General features: G+C 42.9%; 1 protein-coding gene across 2 annotated transcripts in view; it reads right to left on the bottom strand.

The window, feature by feature from the left end:
• The window catches only part of Ide (insulin degrading enzyme), a 100,623-nt gene that overhangs the window by 53,722 nt on the left and 25,641 nt on the right, over positions 1 to 21,260 (bottom strand). For both annotated transcript variants that reach the window (XM_059258665.1, XM_059258659.1), the window contains exons 2-5: positions 14,759 to 14,943; positions 13,130 to 13,337; positions 9,477 to 9,646; positions 1,306 to 1,428 (exon numbers count right to left, since the gene is read on the bottom strand). In XM_059258665.1, coding sequence (XP_059114648.1) covers positions 1,306 to 1,428; positions 9,477 to 9,646; positions 13,130 to 13,337; positions 14,759 to 14,943 — 686 coding nt within the window. The remainder of the gene's footprint in view (positions 1 to 1,305; positions 1,429 to 9,476; positions 9,647 to 13,129; positions 13,338 to 14,758; positions 14,944 to 21,260) is intronic.

Raw genomic sequence — 21,260 nt, 5'->3', positions numbered from 1 at the left:
TTAAGTGGAAGCGTGGGCCTTTCGGAGATGCCAGTGAGGAGAGAAGGTTAGCTAATGTGTCCCAGCCTCTCTGCGCTAGCAGGTTTTCACCCCAGCCTTTGAATCTTGAGTCTTATTCATAAATAGAATGATAGAGATTTAGTTAAAGCTCCCTTTAGAGGCAGCGGCAGAGCCAGTACCTGCGGGAATAAGATTCCTATCAGGCCTGGCCGCTGCTAGAGAAGCAAGCAGGTAACTGCAGAATCGAAATTGCTGGCTGAGATAACAGTAGATTAAGGGGCAGCCACTGTGCTGCTGAAGTTAAAACAATGATTAGTATTTATCCAACAAATACTGACAGAAATCATTCATTTTTACCTGCGATACAACATAGCTTTTACGTACTCATTTTCCAGGCCTGGGTTCTACATATCCAGTAATACTGAATATTCTAGGCCTATATATCTTTAGTAAGCAGTATGATAAAGTTTTTTTTTTTAAAGTTACATTTATTTACCTGTGTGCACATACACAGAGGTCAGAAGACAACCTCTCAGGCCCCATTTCACAAATGTGAAGTCAGATGTTTAGAAAAGTTTTCACAGCCACAGAGCTAAGTAGGCAGTGGTATATTTGGCCTTCAAAGTCAGGCTATTGAACTCTACAGACTATGCATTCTAACTGCTACACCACTTTTAGTATTCTGTTTTTCCATTTTTGTCTGGTATCCAACGCAGATATAACTCTTTCAATTCTGGGCCAGGATTATAATCCCAATGCTTGGGAGGCAGGAATAGGAGGACTACCACAAATTCAAAGCCAGCCTGGTCTACACAGTGAGACCCTGCCTCAAATAACCATAAAAATAAATTGCCCTTCAGAAAGACGAGGGCAGCTGAAAGTCCCATTTACCACCAGCAATCCAGAACAGCAGCCACATCCAAATCCAGCACTACTTAAAGCAAAGCAAAAACAGAACACAACAGTCTGACAGAGAAACAACATATTATCACTAATTTCCACCTTAAAAATAAAGAGATACTTCCTCCCATCTACTGTCCTCTACATTTTCCTTTCATTTGCAGATTTTTTAACTACTGTAAGATCAAATCTGTCGCTCTTCCACCATGTATCCCTTCCTTATTATAGTTAGAGAACCTACCAGTAATCCACGTTCTTCAGGTCTTCATTCTCTTCGGAAGACAGCGGGCTTAAGTAAACTTCTCCTACACTTCACACCCTTCTAATACTTTGTAAAGTCAAAATGGACAAAAAAAACCCAAAAACCACCCCACTAATTGTCTGAATTTTGTAAAGAGTTCTTACCTCGACCTAAAACACAAATAGCCATCAGATTGGATGAATAATACGTAGAATGGAATTTCAGGAGTTCTTGCCTTACATCGATGCCTTCTTGGTTGGGTCGAGTCTCTAGAGTGTATTTGTTTCCTAAAAATAGATGAAAGGTATTTCTTAGAAAGGGCAAAATTTGGGCACTTTATAGTTTCATTATTACTGACACTTGAGAAACTATAAGATGAATGTAAGAAACTAACACACACTATGTTTGAACATATAGTGAATAAACAGGGCAGAGCAATACAATAAAAATAGAGCATTAATTTTATTTGCTTGTTTGTTTGAGGCAGGGTCTCTTGTATCCCAGGCTCATTTGATACATAGACCAAGCTGGCTTTGCACTCAGAGGTCTGCCTACCTTTGCCTGAGTGCTGGGGTCAAAACCACATCTGGCTAACTAGTCATATTTTCAACTGGAGTTTTCCATAAGGAACTGAAAATGCTGTATGAAAGCTGTGCTTCTTTGGTAGGCATGGTGGCACATGCTTATAATCCTAACAGAAGGCTCAGGCAGGACTGCAGCCCCAAGTCAGCCTGAGTAAACAGTTTGTCTCAAACGACAGCAAACAAATGAAAAACTTGTTCAAATCTTCAGGAGACAGACATTTTTAGACAAAACGAGACCCACTGGCTTCCACTCTCACTTGCTTTAGTTTTCAATTCCCCATGCATCCTACAATTAATTGGACAGACTCACTGGGGGATCTTTTCGGAACTTACCAAGTTACTTGTGGAAAGGAAAGAACAAGTTTACTATTTTGAGAAGAAGCATTAAATTTGTGGTGTGAATTCTCATGGGTTTCATCTAAATTGGGAAAAATAGGATGCGGTGTTATTTTTATAGCTCTCAAGTGATGTACATGGTATGCTGGTGTAAGCTCTCTTATGAGAACTAGGGTGAAACTGCATGTCAAAATCAGTGGTGTTCTATAATAAAGACCTTGTATATTAGGGACCTGTGTATAGGGAAGTGTGGGAAGGAATCCTGGCTTATGCATATATCACACAAAAAGATGCATGTATTCCAAATGGGAAAACATAAACACTACAGCTAGAAAAGTAGAGAAGAAAGCTCAATAAATGTCCTGATGACCGTTTCCCACTCAAAACCCCACAGGTAGAGAACAACGTGAATACAGCTGAGATAACAATCAACAGTTCACTCTGCAGACACACACTGTCCTAAATTAGTGCTAATTCAGCTGGGTCATTTGTACCAGATTAAAATGCTGCTACTCGGATCATGAATCCGACCTGGCTCTGTCAATATTAAAGCAAGCCCTAGCTCTGAACCAAGGACATTAGGATGCTGACTGTGACCCTTTCACCCTAGGTCTGCTGGGTGAAATCCTGCCTTGTCTAGCATTTGGGACATTCAGGAATTCTTGTCCTGATGCCATCAGGTGAAAATTAAGTAACTTTGAAAAGGCCTCCAAACATCTCAAAGGCATCAAAGATTTTATCTGTAAACTGGGTGACATGGAAACAAGCCTGGTGGTCAAGGGCAGGACCGATCCTGGACCCCTTCACTCCCCACTGTGAGACAGGCAGCTTAAGCAACAGGATAAGGAGGCTGGGGAGGTAGCTCAGCAGTGGAAAATGCTTGTCTAGCATGTGCACAGCATATCCTCAACACCACAAGGAAAAGAATGTGATATGTATGTGAAGAGGGTTTTGAAAATTATAAAGTCCATTAAATGCACTTGTATTTTCATTATAACAACCATTTTAAGTTGTACTTAATGCAAAAAGTGTACGAACTTGGTGCTAACGTACTGTATATTTTCATTGTAACAACTATTTGTATTTAAGACAAAAAAAAAGCTTATAAACAGTATTAGTAATCCAAATTCTAATTTTTCAAGAAACTAAAATAGACTTCCCCGTATATTTTGAGGTCAGGGATGCATTTCTTCTACTGTGAGAAGAAGTCAGCACGATGTTTTAGATATCTCTTAGAAGCTATAGGTATCTTGGGCCTGGAGAGATGGCTTAGTGGTTAAGAGACTGACTGCTCTTCCAGAGGACTTGGGCTCAATCCCCAGCACCGACATGGCAGCTCACAAGTGTCTGTAACTCCAGTCCTAGAAAATGTGACACCCTCTTCTGGCCTCTGTGGGCACCAAGCACACATGTGGTGCACAGATATACATGCAAGTGAAATACCTATACACATAAAGATAAGTAAATAAAAATCAGTAATATTAAAAAAAAAAAGACTATAGGTATCTCCACCTATGTGTGTAATAGTAAAGGTGCTGTTACATGACCGGCAGCACAGCCATGTCCTCCATGCTCTGAAGACCCAGGGTTTAGAACATTATGCTCATGCTAACATCAGCTGCAGTTAGTTGGAACAGTATAGACTTTTTTTAAAAGCCCTTTCTTGGGGGCTGGAGAGATGGTTCAGAGGACCTGGGTTCAACTCCCAGACCCAAACTCCAGTTTCATGGGACTCACACCCTTTTCTGATCTCTGCATCTGGCACACATGTGGTGTACGTACACACATGCAGATAAAACACTTATACACATTAAATAATAATAAAGTAAAAAAATTTATAAATCTTTTCTTCTTGGTATTCTAAAAATCCTGGAAGATACTACAGTTGTTTTTATGCATATGAATTTTCCTAGAAAATATAACCAAGTATAAGACATGTGTTCTAAAAAGCAGACTTCAGGAGACCCTCCTAAGCGCTATCACAAAATACCTTACACTTGATTGATTTGTCTCTTGTTTTAGTAAACTTTCTAGCTTTCCATAACTATACAGCCCCAAAAGAAACATGGGAGTAAAGAGTGTAACTCAATGGTGGATGATTCGTTGAGCAGGCATGGGCTGAGTTCTATACCAGCATTGTAAAAACAAAGGAATAATAAATAAATAAGAATGCTTTTTTAAAGCAGGGCTGTGGTGGCACACACCTTTAATCCCAGCACTCAGGAGGCAAAGGCAAGGGATCTCTGAGTTCAAGGCCAGCCTAGTCTATACAGCAAGTTCCAGGACAGCCAGGACTACATAGAGAAACCCTTTCTTGAAGAGCCCCCCCACCCCACCCCCATCCCCGCAAAGGATGGAAGGAAGAATGTTTTTTTTTTTACAGAAATAAATGCCCTTGAGTAGTTTAGGTCTGATGGCCCCACTGTTCCCTCCCAGTGTAGCAAACCGTAATTTTACTTTGCTTCTGAATAAAATGTTCAACTACTTTGGGGGAAAAAAAGGAAGGAGGCAAAGGGGCCCAAGAACACAAGGCCCATGGAAAAGCTCAGAGAGTAAAAACAATTAAGTCAGTTAAAATATATTCAATATTTCTACATCCACAAATGGACCGTGATACTCAAAAATAAATGAGTCATCTCCGAAGGATGGCAGGGAACCGACACACTGTTTTGAAAACTGGTAAATGAACAGAATGAACGGAGCAGTTACCCTGCTTTTTGTGCAATCACTGTGCCACTGGCCCACCAAACTGTAGAAAGGGGTTTTTCTACTCACTGTCTCTACACGCTAATGAACAGAGAATGAGTAATAGAATTAAGGGAATCAGAATCAGGGAGGGAAGGCATTGACGATCAATACTTACTATTTCACAGAGAGACAAACACCGCATGCCCAACAGACAAACATCACACCTATTACAAAGGTGTCATGTCAGAAAGTCAAGGGCAAGAAGCCACCACTAGCCCAGAGTGAGCTCTGTTTGCCTCTGATTGGCCCAGGTGGCAGAAGCTGATGCTGCGTCTGCTTTAGGCTGCAGATCACCGCTGGTACAGCACTGAATATGTCCACTGAACTTTGTGAAGAACTCAGATAAAGCACTGAGTGACCACTGAAGCAAAGATCTAATCCTATGGATTACACATATTCCATCCACCACATCAGCAGTACCCTACCTTTGTTTGTTTGTGATAGGGTACCATGTGACTGGTACTTAGACTCACTATTTATCTGAGGATAACCTTGAACTCCTGATCATCTAGCCTCCATCTCCCGAATACAGCAATTACAGGGTACACCTTCACACACCACCATGTTTTCATAAATGGTTCTCAGAATACTGTTTCCTTGTTACCAGCCTGCATTGATAGGATACTTTATTCTAAGCGGCTTTTGGAAGGTGGCTTTGACCCAGATATCTGTGACAGCAGGGACTGGACAGACCTTCAGCTCACAGCAGCCCGAGGGAATGTGGGTATGGGCCAGCCAGTGTAGAAATCTGGTACTGGTGTATCTGCTGGCCACAGCTCCTCACTCTGTGGACACTGGTGGACTCAAAACTGGTATCTGCAGTCATGAAGGTGTTGCCCCTTTAGTTGTGCCAAAACGCAGAATAAAAATGTCATTTAACTGCTGGGCTATCCACATGGACAGAAGGTACAGGACCTATCAGGAAGCCTCTCATTGGAGGCCCTGTAGCCTGCTCAGGATCAAAGTGCATGGAAAGCCTTTCTCCTCCATCCCAACCTACAGTGAGTGAAGAAGGATCATCAGAGGGCCTGGGCTCCTGGGGAGTCTTGCTCTGTCTGTCATTGTTATGCTGCTTCTAGGCATGACCTACTATGCGAATAAAATACAGCCTGAACTGGTACATTAAAGGAACACAGGGGAAATGAGACAAATACTTGTTCCTGGCTACTCATAATTTTTCTCAGCATGGGGTGGTAAGGGCTGTACATTTTCTTTTTGCATGTTTACTAGCTTTGACCCTTTCAGAAGAACATTCTGTTCATTTCAACTTTCTGCTACAGTCAAGTATATACATTTGAGTGTCACCTCTGACTGGACTGGACTTCTACAGAAAATCTACACTCAGCTTTAGCCAGCCAAGCAGGGTAAGGAGGCTGGATGTGGTAGCACACACCCTTAATCCCAGCACTCAGGAGCAGAGGCAGGACGATCTCTTAATTTCAGGCCAGCCTGGTCTATGGAGCAACAGAGTGAGATCAGGTTTCAGAAGTAAACTAAAGTAGGAAAGACTAGAACAGAAGTTAAGGCAAAGGCTTAGGAAGGCCTTGTATATACCTCACCCTGACATAGGACCAGGAATTAACATCTGCGCAATACACACTGGCGTCATAACCTTTATGAATGGTCGCATTATAGAAATAGAAATCTGATCCTCAGACCATATTGCAGCTTTCAGCAGTGTGACTGAAGGCCTCCTCTGTTAATGATTCTGCAATGTATAAACCACGTTCTTGGATTATTACAAAAGACCATGATGATTAAGCTGTTCATTGACTGAAACCCAAATATCCTAGTGGTAGAGCGACTGGTTTTGATTTGTAGCACAAAGGCATTTAAGTCACTGCTAACTGGATTGCTGCTGGAACTAGGAATCACAGAGTAGAACTAGCGTGCCCATGATTAGGAATCAGAGGAGAAGCGGCATCTGTGACTGATAGTCTCCACTTTGTATATATCTGCCATTGAAGCTTTTTTCTCTCACTGGTTTTATCCTATATAAAGAGTTGTTATAAAAATCCTACCTATTGGCCAGGCTATGGTAGCACACGCCTTTAATCCCAGCACTTGGGAGGCAGAGGCAGGTGGATCTCTGTAAGTTCAAGGCCAGCCTGGTTTACAGAGTGAGTTCCAGGACAGCTAGGGCTGTTAAAGAAAATCCATGTCTCAAAAACAAACAAAAAGATCCAACCTATTTGTGTAGTTAATTAAAAACAAAATTGACTATGCTTGGTCCAAGTACAGCAAAGTGACAGCTCATTTTATTTATGTATTTTATTGAGTATACATTGTGTGGGTGTGCATGTGGTCAGAGGACAACCTGCAGGAGCTACCTCTCTTCTTCTACCGTGTGGTCCCAGGGATCAAACTCAGGTCAGGCTTGGCAGGAAGTGCCTTGACAGGCTAAACCATCTTGCTGGTCCAACAGTTGGTTTGAGAATGGAATACACTAGAACTCCAGTTCAAACTATATTCAGAATGAAAACTCTGGAACTAGTTTTACATTTCTTTGTAAATCTAATTAGATTTGGGGGCTTGAAGAAATGGCTCAGCAGTTAAGAATGTATACAGCTCTTGCAGAGAACCCAAGTTCTGTTTCTAACACCCATACCAGGTGACTCACAACCGCCTAATAATTCTAGGTCCACAGACCTGACACACTCTTCTGGCTTCCACAAACACTCATACAAACATAGCATACATAGAACACACAGATATACACAAAAATGATGATCAAAATGATCCATTTACATAAATATGTTATATTTAAAATCAATTATTCCACCGGGCATTGTGGCACACACCTTTAATCCCAACTTTTGGGAGGCAGAGGCAAGTGGGTCTCTGTGAGTTCTAGGCCAGCCTGGTCTACATTATGAGTTCTAGGACAGCTAGGACTATATAGAGAAACTCTGTGTCAAAAAACAAATAGCCTGATCCAATTGTGGGCAAAGGAGGCCAGATGTAGTGGTGCGTACCTGTAACCAGAGCTCAGCCTGGACTGCATGAATGGGATCGCAACAGTGAGTCTGAGGCCAGTGTGGGCCACATGAATAACACGCACAACTGTCACCACAGCCCTCAGGGGACTGAGGAAGAAAATGGTGACTTTAAGGCATGGACTACACAGGAGACCTTGTCTCAAAACACCAAACAAAAAATAAGCCAATCGCTAAGTAAAATGCTCTACTTAAAGAAAAATGCTTGTTAACACAGCATTCAATAAAAACCAGCAAGGTGGAAAGAGATGATGATCTTGGGAAATCATGCCTGATCTGACTCCTGGGAAATCTTGGGTTTGCCTTGCCTCCATCCCCACCTGTTGACCCTGCTAGTGTAGACAATACCCTTTACATTCTGAGAAATAAAAAAATAACTTGACAAGTGACCGACAAAGTAAACATGGCCCCATTTATAACCTTGGAACTTGTTACACAAAATTACCTAACAATTTAGCATACAAAGTGTCACCCACAGCAGAAACATGGCCCCACCCAAGAGTCCTCCCACTTGCTTTCTGGTCCACCAATGTGTCAAGCAGGGCCACCCACTCTTTCCCTTCCTCTTTTATTTCCTTCCCAAGTGACTACACCCAGTTGCTCTTGGTGTCTCTGGGGTTACAACAGGACAAACAGGTCACGGAGAACAAGCACAACTGCATTTTCTCCTTTCCCATTCCAAGACTGCTTGTGAAAATCCTCAACTGCTCCCACTTCAATCAAATCCCAAAACCAAACATGGAAAAACAGAGGCTTCTAATTTATTAAAACCTATAGAACTAAAATCAAAGGTATGTGTAGAAAAAAGAAAGAGGAAAAGCCACGTAGACACCAAGCAGGGATTCAGATTTAAAAAGAAATAATGTGGTGGTCAGGTCTATAATCCTAGCACTGGAAAATCAAGAGTTCAAGATCACCCATCCTCCTCCACAGAGTGTGATAAAGTCAGCCTGAGATACAAAAGACTCTGTCTAAAGGAAGGAGAGAGAAAAAGAGAAGGAAAGAACAGAAGGAAAGAGGGAGGGAGAGACGGAGGGAGGGACAGAGGGAGGGGAGGGGAGGGGAGAGGAGGGAGGGAGGGAGGGAGGGAGGGAGGGAGGGAGGGAGGGAGGGAGATGTCTATAAGAGTACAATTAGGAAACCACTGTTGCCTACCTTTCTAACTAACTTCTACAAACACCTAATTCTATAGTTATGTCAATTTCTCTATTATATGCTATTATGTGTCTAGGAAATAGTATCTAAACTTAAAGAAATTAATCTAGAAAATAAACATAAATGTATAAGTATACTAAATAATATATTATCATCGTTTCATAGTTTAAGCAAAGCATTTTTAAAAGCAGTCACCTTGCTGGGTAATTGCTTGTAATTCTGGCAGCAGGAGAGCTAAAGCAGGATTTTAAGTTTGAGGCTAGCTTGGGCTACAAAGCAAGACTCAGTTTCAAAGACACAATAGAGGTGTAGCTTCATTTGGAATGTTTGCCTAGCATGCTCGAAGCCCTGGCTGGTAACCACACACAGCTCTTAACTGTTCCACTCCTGAAATACGTGGACTCCTACTTGAATGGGACTCAAAATGAAATGAGAAGCTATGCAAACACTGTGCAGGGACCCAGGAGATTCACAGAGACCCAGGCGCACAGCAGCTGACGCAGGACGCTGACAAACCTGTTCCAAATTTGCTGAAGGGGTGCTTGGGATTCCCGGTAGCTTTTTCGAGCTGGAAGAGTCTCCAGGCGTCGTTCATCACGTTCTTCTCGTGCTCCGAATCAACTGCATTCACCTCTCTGTCTTTACAGCTTGCATCGAACAGTGGGCACAGGAAAAACTGGGCAAACCTAAGAACATCAGGCAGAATTCCCAACTTGAGAGCTATGATTTTAAAAGAATAGCTTTTAAAATATTTTTGAAACTGTTAGTTAATATGAATTACATAAGACCAGAAGAAATTGGGGTTGGGGACACAGCTCAGTGACAGAATGCTTGCTTAGAATGCACAAGACCCAGGAAAAAACTATAGGGCCAAGCTTGGTGGTGCACACCTTTAACCCCAGCACTCGGGAGGCAGAGGCAGGCGGATCTCTGAGTCCCAGGCCAGCCTGGTCTACATAGTGAGTTCCAGGACAGCCAGGGACATAGTGAGACCTTGTCTCATTTTTTAAAAGAGAGAGAGAGAAAGAAAGAAAAGAAAAAAAAGTACCATTGCTCTAAGAAAAAGGAATATAAAGAAGTTCTAAGTAATAGAATAAAAATACAATATTGGACATATGTAAATTCAGAGGTGTTGATCTTTCCAGAGACGCTACACTTAGTGAAAATGTAAGAATATTAACGTTAAAAGGTCAAAACTGACGTAAGGGACAGCTGTGGTCTACTTAAGACTTGCAGTTTGACATGTCTGGGAGACTTAAAGTTTCCTCAAAAGGGGGAAAAGCAGTTGATAACTGTCAAATCTTAATGATTTATTAAGACGCCAATGAACCGTCTCAGCAAATAACGGTGCTTGCTATGCAAGCCTGAGGACCTGTTTGATCTCAGGAATCCACAGGAGAAAGAGAATCAAATCCCCTCTGATCTCTGCATATGTATCAAGGCATGTGCACACATACACTCTACCCCAACACACACACCACACACACTCACACACACACAGACACATTACACAAGTCACAAACACATACCACACACTTTATTACACACTTGTACATACATGCACACTCATACACACATTAAACACAGTCACAAACATATATCACATGCACACACAACACACAAATTATCACAATACATGTACATACATGCATATGCATACATACACACATACTCATACATTACAGTCACAAACACATCACATGCACATACATATATACACACTTACATACACACATCACATATCTCACATACACACAACTCACATACACACATACTAATAATTTTTTTAATGTTTTAAAAACCTTAAATGTACAGCCCACAGTGTGCAATCTCATTAAAACTCAGACACCTCAGGACAAACAAATTAAGTGACTGAATTTTAAAAGGTGTGATTTGAATTTTAGAAAAACTTTAATTAGCAGGAAAAAACAGTGCAATGAAAAACCTCAAGTATGTCACAACAGTCTAAGTCATGATTACGAGCTTTTATAAAATAGTAAATAGCCTATGAATTTTTAATAAGCATCAATTCAACAAATAACATGGTATGTAACTCCAACATAAGCAACCAATATAACCTTTCTTGGGTCCACAGAACTACTCTTCTAGAAGTCCCAAGTTCAATGCCCAGCACCCACATGGTGGCTCACAACTATCTGTAACTGTAGTCTCTTGGGATCTAATGCCCTCTGCTGGTGTACACACAGAAAAAAAAAAGAAAAGAAAAAACAACACCCATTAAATAAATCAATCTAAAAAAGAATGTAGCCGGGCGGTGGTGGTGGTGGTGGTGTGCGCCGTTAATCCCAGCACTCAAGAGGCAGAGGCAGGCGGATCTCTGTGAATTCAAGGCCAGGCTGGGCTACAGAGTGAGTTCCAGGAAAGGTGCAACGTTACACAGAGTAAACTCTGTCTCAAAAAAACAAACAAAATAAAAAATAAAAAAGAATGTATTAAATTAGAGGCCAGCAAGATGGAGATGGCTGGACAAGCAAAGGTGTCTCCACAAAGCCTGACAACCTGAGTTCAGTCCCCGGGATCCACACAGTGGAAGGAGACAGGGGACTCTCACAAGCTGTCCGCCTCTGACCTCTACATGCATCCCGTGACACGTGACATTACCCCCACATACACATCAAGTAAATAAAAGTAATTCTATTTGATTTATTTGTTTGTTTGCTTATTTGTTTTTAAAGACAAAGTTTATCTGTTTAACAGCCCTGTCTATCCTGGAACTCACTATGTAGACCAGGCTGGCCTCGAACTCACAGAGATTCACCTGCCTCTGCCTCCTGAGTGCTGGGATTAAAAGTGTGCACCACCACACCTGGCTAATTTACAATTTTTTAAATAAAAGAAATACACTGTCCTAACAGAGCCTGCTCCATAAAACACTTTCAAGACATCCTCAAAGTTGGAATAGTCTGTGTCTGAGCTGTGGAGATGGCTCAGTGAGGAAGGCCCTTTTCAGTGCAAGGCTGAAGACTTGAATTAGGACCCAGCCGCAGTACCTCAAACCTGTTTCCCAGCACTCCTCAGGGGAGCTGGTAGGCAGAGAGTTAGCCTGGTGTTGTCTGTGGTAGCAAATGACAGACACGCAAGGCAAGGACACGCAAGGCTGTTGTCTAACCTCCACATGCACTCTGCGGCATCTGCACGCCTGCTCACGAACACATAGCACCAACCATGGCATGCACACTCATGCACGGGATTTTGCTTTGTTTTTAATTCTATATCCACCAAGTAAGCATACGTGACAAGTGTGAAACTAGAGAAAGATTATCTAAGACATAACGTTCCGGAACACTAACTGGGTTTAAAAGAGATCTGTGACACTCTCACAAATTATTCTTTTACTCAAGATTTTTTTAAAACGTTTTTGAGTGTTTTGCCTGCATGTATGTATGTGTACCATTTGTGTGTCTGGACCAGAGGAGGGGAGAAGAGGGCGTCAGATCCCCTGGAACTGGAGTTATAGATGGCGATGAGCCACCCACCATGTGGGTGCTGGCAGAGCACCAAGTGTTCTTACCGCTGAGCCATCCTCCAGGCCCTGTCATAGTTACAATGAGAAGGGCTAGTAACAATTTTATAAGTCCATATAATATTTTATAGTCCTAAAGGCCAGTTCACAGCTGCGACATTATTACCCTTCTACCACGAAGTAAAAATGTGACATCTCTCATTAATTTCTCTGCTTTATAAACACAGTTTTTTGTTTTGTTTTGTCTGTTTTCTAAAGACGGGGTCTCACTATATAGCCCTGGCTGGCCTGGAACTCACTTTGTAGACCAGGATGGCCTGGAACGCAGAGCTCCACCTATCTCTGCCTCCAGAGTACGGTTAGAGGCATTTGCCTCCATACCTGGCTACAAAGTATCTTCTTTAAAAAAAATACTGTATTTCATTATCTTGGGCAGGGAGGAGGAGAGAAACGCACAGGGAGGTCAAGGATGACTTGGGTCTCCTGCCATCGTGTGGCTCCTAGAGCAAACTCAGGTCAGCAAGCGTGGTGCCAAGGGCCACCCACTGACCGCCTGACCAGCCCTACAATACCTTTGTTAAACTATAAAATGGTGATGTCATCCTGGTAAAAATAGTAATTACTAATTTTTATTAATGTGAGTAACTGTACAAAATTCTATATTTTGCAAGGCATTCAGTGTTACCTGTCCAGGGCTCCTTCTAAGTGTTCATGGGAAACATCAAAATAGTAATTGGTATGCTCTCCACTAGTAAAGGCATTTGAACTTCCAGCATGCTCACTGAGAAACTGGCTGTATTCATTTTCTTTAGGATATTTCTTTGTTCCCAAAAACAGCATATGTTCACAAAAATGACTTAAGCCAGCAATATTTGGAGGGTCTGACAATGAACCTGGAAGAGAAAGCACATAGGTAATTAACGAAAGCACATGTGTAATTGTCCACTTTTAATGGTAGTGGCTAATAGATGGAAATGAGCTACAAGTGGTCTGAACTTCTCAACATCACACACACCGAGAGAGTGCATGAGGCTGCTCTGAACTGGAATTGCTTAGAAAGTAAACAAGAAGACCAGACTGCAGTCCCTGCCTGGACATCACTCAGGGGACAGCACTGGCCGACTGTGTGACGTCCCTGGTCAGCAGTTTGAGGAGCAGCAGCTCCACTAGTACAAAACTTTCTTATTTCTAATGTTCTGTTTGCTGCTGTTTTGAAATGAAGTCTCTCTATGTACCCCACGTTGGTCTCAAACTTGGAGTAATCCTCCTGCCTCCAGCTCCCAATTGCTAGTGTTAAAGTGTGAGCCACCACACTCAACACAGCTGTGAAATTTTCACAGAATACTTTCCTTCTCTTGCCTCAGTTGTGTCTTTTAGATATTCCTATCTTAGTCCTTTGACTACAGACTAGGTATCAGCAGCCTGTTCTCCATAGTGAGTTCCAGGACAACCAGGTCTACATAATAGAGACCCAGTCTAGAAAAAAAAAAAAAAAAAAGAAAGAAAGAAACAAAATTAGATATTTGCAAAACACTGTATTAAGGTAAGCAGTTATTTGTTCAATATTACCTTACTCCCCCAATTCTAAAATGTCACTGAATTAAAGCTTTTATTAAAGAAGAAACCACTATTCATTAAGCATATACATGTGTAGGAGATAACAGAACTAAAGTGACACTACATACAGAAGAAATGTACACACAAGAATCTATAAAATAGCTGGGCAGTGGTGGTGCACGCCTTTAATCCCAGCCCTCGGGAGGCAGAGCCAGGCAGATCTCTGAGTTCAAGGCTAGCCTGGTCTACAGAGTGAGATCCAGGACAGACACCAAAACTACACAAAGAAACCCTGTCTCGAAAAACTGAAAAAAAAAAAAAAAATCTATAAAATAAGGAGTTCAATACACCAGAGGAAAAAAATGGCTTAAAGGATGCAATGCATTTCTTTGCAGCTACATCACCTAAGCTGGAAACATAACGGGACTCTATTAGATGTGTCCAGGCCAGCCTGAGCTAATAGTGAGACCTGTCTCAACACTACAAACAGGCATGGTGGCTTATGTCTATAACTCCAGCACTTGAGAGGCAGGAGGATCATAACAAATTAGAGGCCAACGGGGGCAACACAGTGAATTTTAGGTTGCCTAGGCTACAGAGTGAGATCTTATCTCAAAAACAAAACCAAAACAAACAGCAAAAATAATACAAAGAATAAGAAAAAACATAAATGTGATAACTACTGGGTCCTTATGCACATGGCATCTTCTATCAAATGCTGCTGCCACTGGATCACCACCCAGGAGACTAACTGTACCTATGTGCACGTCGAGTGCCGCCGATGACTTGTCCGTGGTGGGGTCACTGATGAGAAGCACTTTGATGCCATTGGCCAGCTCCAGCCCACGATACTCTCGCTTGTCTTCAGGAGACTTGACGATTTGGTCTTCTATTCTCTGGATAGCCGGATTGCTCATCTTGCTGTAAGTCTTTCTTTGGAAACTGGAAAGAAAAGGATAGTTGTTGTACAGTGACTGCTCTTGAAAGGAAGAACATCAGGCAAATTCCCATAACACCATCCAAAACAACAGAAAACAACCAAAACACCTGGTGCAGCATCTGCTGGTGCAGCGTCTGCTGCTGAGGGCCGAACTGACTCACACACAGCTAAGCTTGCTTTCCCACTGAGCCCTGAAGGAAATGGTTTACAGGCTACTTACAGGATGCAGCCTCCTCCTCTCCACCTCACCCCTCACTCTCCAGACAAGCACTAACAGTGTTGTTCTGTGCTGCCACTTTTTTATCTAGATAAGCACTTCAATGGGGACTTGACAGGATGGCTGGACCATGAGCTGGTCAGTGATGGGTTTTCCGTCTCCAATAACTACATCCACATATACACACTGCAAAGGTATCTGCTAGAGAGTAAGGTGAGAGATTGTATAAAAATCCATACTGAATCAGCCATATTGCTCAGCCTGATGGATTCCAAGATAAGGCTGAACAGGATCATCTGAGTCTAACATACGCGTGCTCAGAGCATGCGGAATAGTCTCCATTTCATGCTGTGAAATATTTGAAAACAAGACAAACAAGCTGCCTTATGAAAGTAACAAAAGCCAGGATGTGAAACAAATGGAAAGTCAGGAAGACCCCAAGAGATTTTTGTAATCTGCTGAAGCGCTGACTACCACGGCATGAACAGTCTAGACACCTTATCTTCCAAAGGGTTTCCTCGGGCTGGGGCTATAGCTCAATGGCAGAACGCTTGCCTAGCATGTGTGAAGCCGTAGGTTCAATCCCCAGCACTGTCCAAACAAGCAAAGGGCTTCCTCTGGCAGGTCTTCCCTTTCCTCTCCAGGAAGGCCAGAGACAGTGATAGAAAAAGAACCACCAGCAAAAGGCATCCCATAGAGTGTTTGTTGGGGTTGGTACAATGAAGGGCTTCCAGAGTCTGGGGTATGCACAGCTTTGTTTTGTTATGTTTTGTTTTAGAGCAGGATAGACAGTACTTTTGTCTAACTAGGAACTGCTTAACAGACAAAATATTAAACCTCAAATATTGGCCAGTTCATATAGGAATCAGGTAAAGCTGAAAACACATCTGAAACTATGGAGAAGAATGAACCTACGCTGGTACCCTGGCTTCTTAGAAGACAAAGTTAGGTCTTTGAAGACTGATGATAGCCAGAGCTGCTGATGTAGCTCAGAGGTAGAACACTGGCCTAGTATGCCTAAGGCGCTGTGCTAGACCATCCGTATTATGACAATAAAAAACAAATAAATGACCAATAGCCAGACCTACAGGCAAACCACAGGGAACATAAACATTGTGATAAAATATTGTAATAAAAACCTCAAGACATGGTTTTGGGAGATGACTCGATGGCTACGCACTTGCTACATAACTCATTCATGAGGACATGAGTTCAGAGCCTCAGAACCCACGTAAATGTCAGGAGGGTGAGGTGGCTCACCTGTAATTCCAGCCTCTGAAGGTGGAGACCGGAGATCCCCAGATCAAACTGGTTAGCAAGACTAGTCACATGGGAAATCTGGGTCTGATGGAGAGACCTCCTCACTCCAATTAAAATGGAAGAATAATCAAGGAAGATTCCTGACATCAAACTTGGGCTCCCATACAACACACATGTGCCCACCCATATGCAAAGCATGCATACACACATGCACACTAAAATGGGAAGGGAGCCTCAAAGCATTAGGAGAAAAGTCTAGCCTGATTTTTAACAGAATGCCTTCCTCTCTAAAATTATATATAATTATGTATGTAATCAGAGTTAAAAGTTGGTAAACCAAAGAGATTTGCTATTAACACAGTCTCATATATTTTTTTTTTCAGAAATAATATTTAGATTTTGTTTGGCTGGGTTTTCTCTTTACACAGCCCAAGCTATTCTCAAATTCACTATTCTCTTGCCTCAGTCTCCCAAAAACTAAGATTACAGGTGTGCACCACCATGCTCGACTGATATTTGGAATTTTAAAGATCAATAATTTATTATAATACTGGTTTTAAAAATCACATAATGCAGGCCTAGAGAGATGGCTCAGTGGTTAAGAGAACTTGAGGTCTTGCAGAGAACCCAGGTTTGGTTCCTAGGACCCATGTGGTGGCTCACAACCATCTGTAAGTCTAGTTTCAGTAGATAAGCCCTCTTCTAGCCTCCAGAGGCACCAGGCACACATATATGCGACAAAGCACACATATAAAACAAATAAAAAATTTTAAGCCATATCATGCTTTATACAGGCAGTGCTAATGGTTTTGCCCTGTTTAGAGTACAAATACTTTCTTTAAAAAACAAAGTAGGGGCTGGAGAGATGGCTCGAAGGTTCAGAGCACTGGTTGTTCTTCCAGAAGACCTAGGGGTTCAATTCCCAGCACCCATATGGCATCTCACAACAGGCTATTAGAACTCTAGTCCATCCAATGGCCTCTTCCAGACTCTGTAGGAACCAGGTATGTATGTGGTGCATGGATGTGCATATAGACAACAGAGAGAGACAGACAGACAGATAGACTGAAATAATTAAAACAACAACATACAAAGCTGGGACTAGGGCGATGTCTTAAGTCTATAAAATGCCTACTGCATGAGCATGAGGAACTGAGTTCGTATCCCGGCACCAATGCAAAGGCAGATGCTGCCGCTCACTCTAATCCAGCACTGCAGGTGCAGGGACAGGTGGACACCCAGAACTCCGTGACCAGCAACCATCATTCGGGATAAAACACTGTGCCAATACCTCAAGACAAGGTTTTGGGAGGTGGCTGTGATCAAACACCTGCCGCATTAGTATGAGGACCAGATCCTCAACCCACGTAAACGCGGGTGGGTGAGGTAATGCTCCTATAATCCCGGGCTCTACAGTAGAGCCAGAGGATCTCCAGAGCAAGCTGGCTAACAAGACTAGTCATAGTAGGAACTCTGGGTTTGACCAGGAGACCTTGCCTCAGTGAGCAAGCTTGGGTGGGAGCTGGACAGACAGTTCAGCAGATAAGGGTGCTTGCCACCAAACCAACCTAAGTTCAATCCCTGGAACCCAGGGAGCATACCAACCTCTACAAGTTGTCCCGACTCTACGTGTGTGCCATAGCACACACTTACCCCGGCACATCCACACAAATGGATGAAATAAGGTGGAAGTGACTAAAGAATACACTCGACATCAGCCTCTAGCTTACACACACACACACACATGCGCGCGCGCGTGCGCGCGCGCGCTGACATTTTGGGGGAAATCAAGGGCAGTAATTTGAAAGTGAGGTGCCTGCTTTGGGAATGGGTTATATGTGTGTTTTTAACAGGGTTTCCTGTAGCCCAGACTGGCCTCAAACTAGAAAATGTAGCTGATGATGACAGTGAATTCCTGATCAGTTGGTCTTTACTCTCAAGTGATGAGATTTCAAGCAGGCACCAGCATGTTGCACCACGTCCCAGTGAAATGCCATTACTAACAACTATTTCCTGTCAGTAGCCACAAGGCAATTTAATTGTTAAAGATGAAAATCTGAATAGAAAAATCTAAAAACCATTGTTTGTGACAAAAATATACACCTCAGGGTAACAGAAAACTCTAAGATTTCAAATAAGGGCACAAAGAAGCTTAGGTAACAGTGGGGAATTCTTAAATGACAAATTTGTTTAGAAGTAGCAAATGCCTTCAGGACATTGCTTCAAAAACTTTGAGTTCAATATGGAATCACCATTTCAAACTGTTACTTTGCAGGAAGGCATGGTGGCATGCGCCTATGAAGACATCACACTGAGGCTGGAGATTCAGAAGATCAGCAGAGGTTAGATACCAAGACACCCCCCCCCCACACACACACACACACACTATGCCCCTCAACTCCCTCCTGCTCACCACCCAATCTCAGAAACGCCTAAACAAGCAAAAAGCATTCAAGGGTTAGGAGTGTGGCCAGGTGGTCGGTGCCTTCGCTGTCATGCAATGCCCAGCACTAGGGGTTGGGGGTGAGGGGAAACTGAGTTCCAACCTAGTGGCAGCATAATGTTAAATCAGTCACAAGGCAGGTGGTCTTGCTCTCTCAGTACTTGAGAGGGTGAGGCAGGAGGATACTGAGTTTGAGGCTATCCTTGATTACATAGCAAGTCCCAGGTCAGCCTGGGCTACACAGCAAGACTGTGTATCAGAAAAAGAGAGAAAGACATGTAATAGTGGAGACAGTACTCTAACTAGACATCATATGCTACCAAACCACCACCCAAAGAAAAAGGAAGGGAGAGAGGGAAGGACATGGGAGACATGCACGCTCATGCATCCCTTTCACCCTAGCACTTGGGAAACACAGGCATGCAGATCTCTGTGACTTTGAAGCTAGCCTGGTCTACATATAGAGCTCCAGGCCAGCCAGGGCTACACAGTAAGACACTGTCACCAAAGAAAACAAACAAATAAATGTGGTAATAAGCAGCTCGGCGTGCAGCCCCCAATGTGCCTCAGCCTGCCCAGCAAGGCTCCACTTCAGGGAGAGCCCACTTCTGATGAAGCTTTTCACTAAGTGGGAGCGAACCTTACAGGACTTTTACTTACACTACCATCATTTACACGCGGCTCTGCTACTAAGCCTGGCCCAGACGGTTCACTTTAGGAGCCCCAAGGATTACAAACGATTTGAAATGTGATGATGACGACGACTCGCAGACTTCCCTCAGTGCACAGCAGCTGTAGAAGGCGAGATTCAGCCCCCTTTGATAACACCAACTGCAGTCCTCGGGAGGGTCAACTGTTAGAAGCCGGGGAGGAAGCGTTTAAGCCTGTAAACCCAGCTTCCCGGAGGCGGCCACAGGAGGATCAGGAGTCAGAGGTCATTCTCAGACACATAAGAAGCTGTTTGGAATCTGAGGCCAACCTGCTTGGTATATCTTGTCTCAAAATAAATAAATAAATAAATAAAAATAAAAACAAAACCCACCTCATTATATAAAAATGGCCACTTCAGCTATGAGTAAAATATACTACACTTCTTGCAGATTTTCAACTTCTCCTGTCCAGATTTAATAGAAAAAAAAATGTTTAAGCCATGCCAGGCACTTGTAATCCTAATAAGCAGGAGGCCAAAGGGTTATGTAGCAAGATCATATTTCACCCTGCACACACAGTAAAACAGAAGGTAGAAGCAGGGACGACCAGGGACTGGTAGCAGCAGACAGTAAACACTAGTTCTCAACGACTCGAGTCCATCACAGACATGACTGTAAGCATCTGGACACTGAAGCTGGGCCTCATTCATACCTCTTGTGTAGCTGAGAAGAGAGAGACAAACTCATCCTCTAAGTTACACACAAAAACCAGTGCAACTACTTTTAGACATTTTACAGAGAATCGAGAAGAGTGAAAGTTCCCAACTAACAGTGCTGCATGTCAAGTACCACGGCTTTCCGGGGAAGTAAAAAAGGAAACAGGAAACATAAGCACGTTTCAGAAGGACCCATTTACAGAGAGCGTATTACCAGCCCTCTCTCCAGAGTTGATGCTTACCTTCTGGAGAACTGGGGAACGACCGGGAACGCCTCCTCCGATGATGGAGTCATCAACAGCCTGCCTGTCTGTCTGTGCACTTATATTTATACACAGGAGATCACATGACTCTCTATCTTGGCTTCCTCATTAGCATAAGCCTCGTCTTCAGCCAGCATCCCCGTGTTTTAGATGAGGAGCAAATGCTAACTCACATGCTTTCCCAGACATTTATTTGGTATTTTTAACTTGTCAAAGTCAAAATTGTAGGAGCAATAAAATTGCTGTCAACTTTAGGGATATTACCATATGCTGGAAACTTCCTAAGGTACTGACTGTCATCAGCCAGCATTCTGTAAACTGAGGCATGTTTAGAAATGTTGGTGATTTTCTTCAGAATTTTAAACTACCCACAAAGCCAACCATACTCTTTAGTCTTTTGTAACTGCAGAGCTGGCAGTGCTGGCTCCTCCTGGGAGCTTGAATAGACGGAAAATGTCAGAGTCCACCACAGAACTACTCTGCATTTTCACAAGATCCCCAGAAGTGGAGGCTCGGGGAGAGTAAGTCAATACCCAAAATCATTTCACGAAAATTTACCATCACAACTCACACCCTGCTGGGGTGGGCCTCAGCCTACCCCCATATCCAACAAACATCTCAGGAGGCCCATGAAGGCCCAGGCCCGGGCACCACATGGATGTACATCCATCCACCACAAAGATAAATAAGGACACCAGAGCCCTTGCTCTGCAGGACGCAGTTGGGCACCAGGCAGACAGGAAAGTAATTTCTCTTTGAAGTTGGTGATG

The sequence above is a fragment of the Peromyscus eremicus genome, chromosome 1 (genome assembly GCF_949786415.1).
Source record: "Peromyscus eremicus chromosome 1, PerEre_H2_v1, whole genome shotgun sequence".
In the NCBI taxonomy this organism is placed as follows: domain Eukaryota; kingdom Metazoa; phylum Chordata; class Mammalia; order Rodentia; family Cricetidae; genus Peromyscus; species Peromyscus eremicus.
This window is presented reverse-complemented; position numbering and strand designations above follow the sequence as displayed.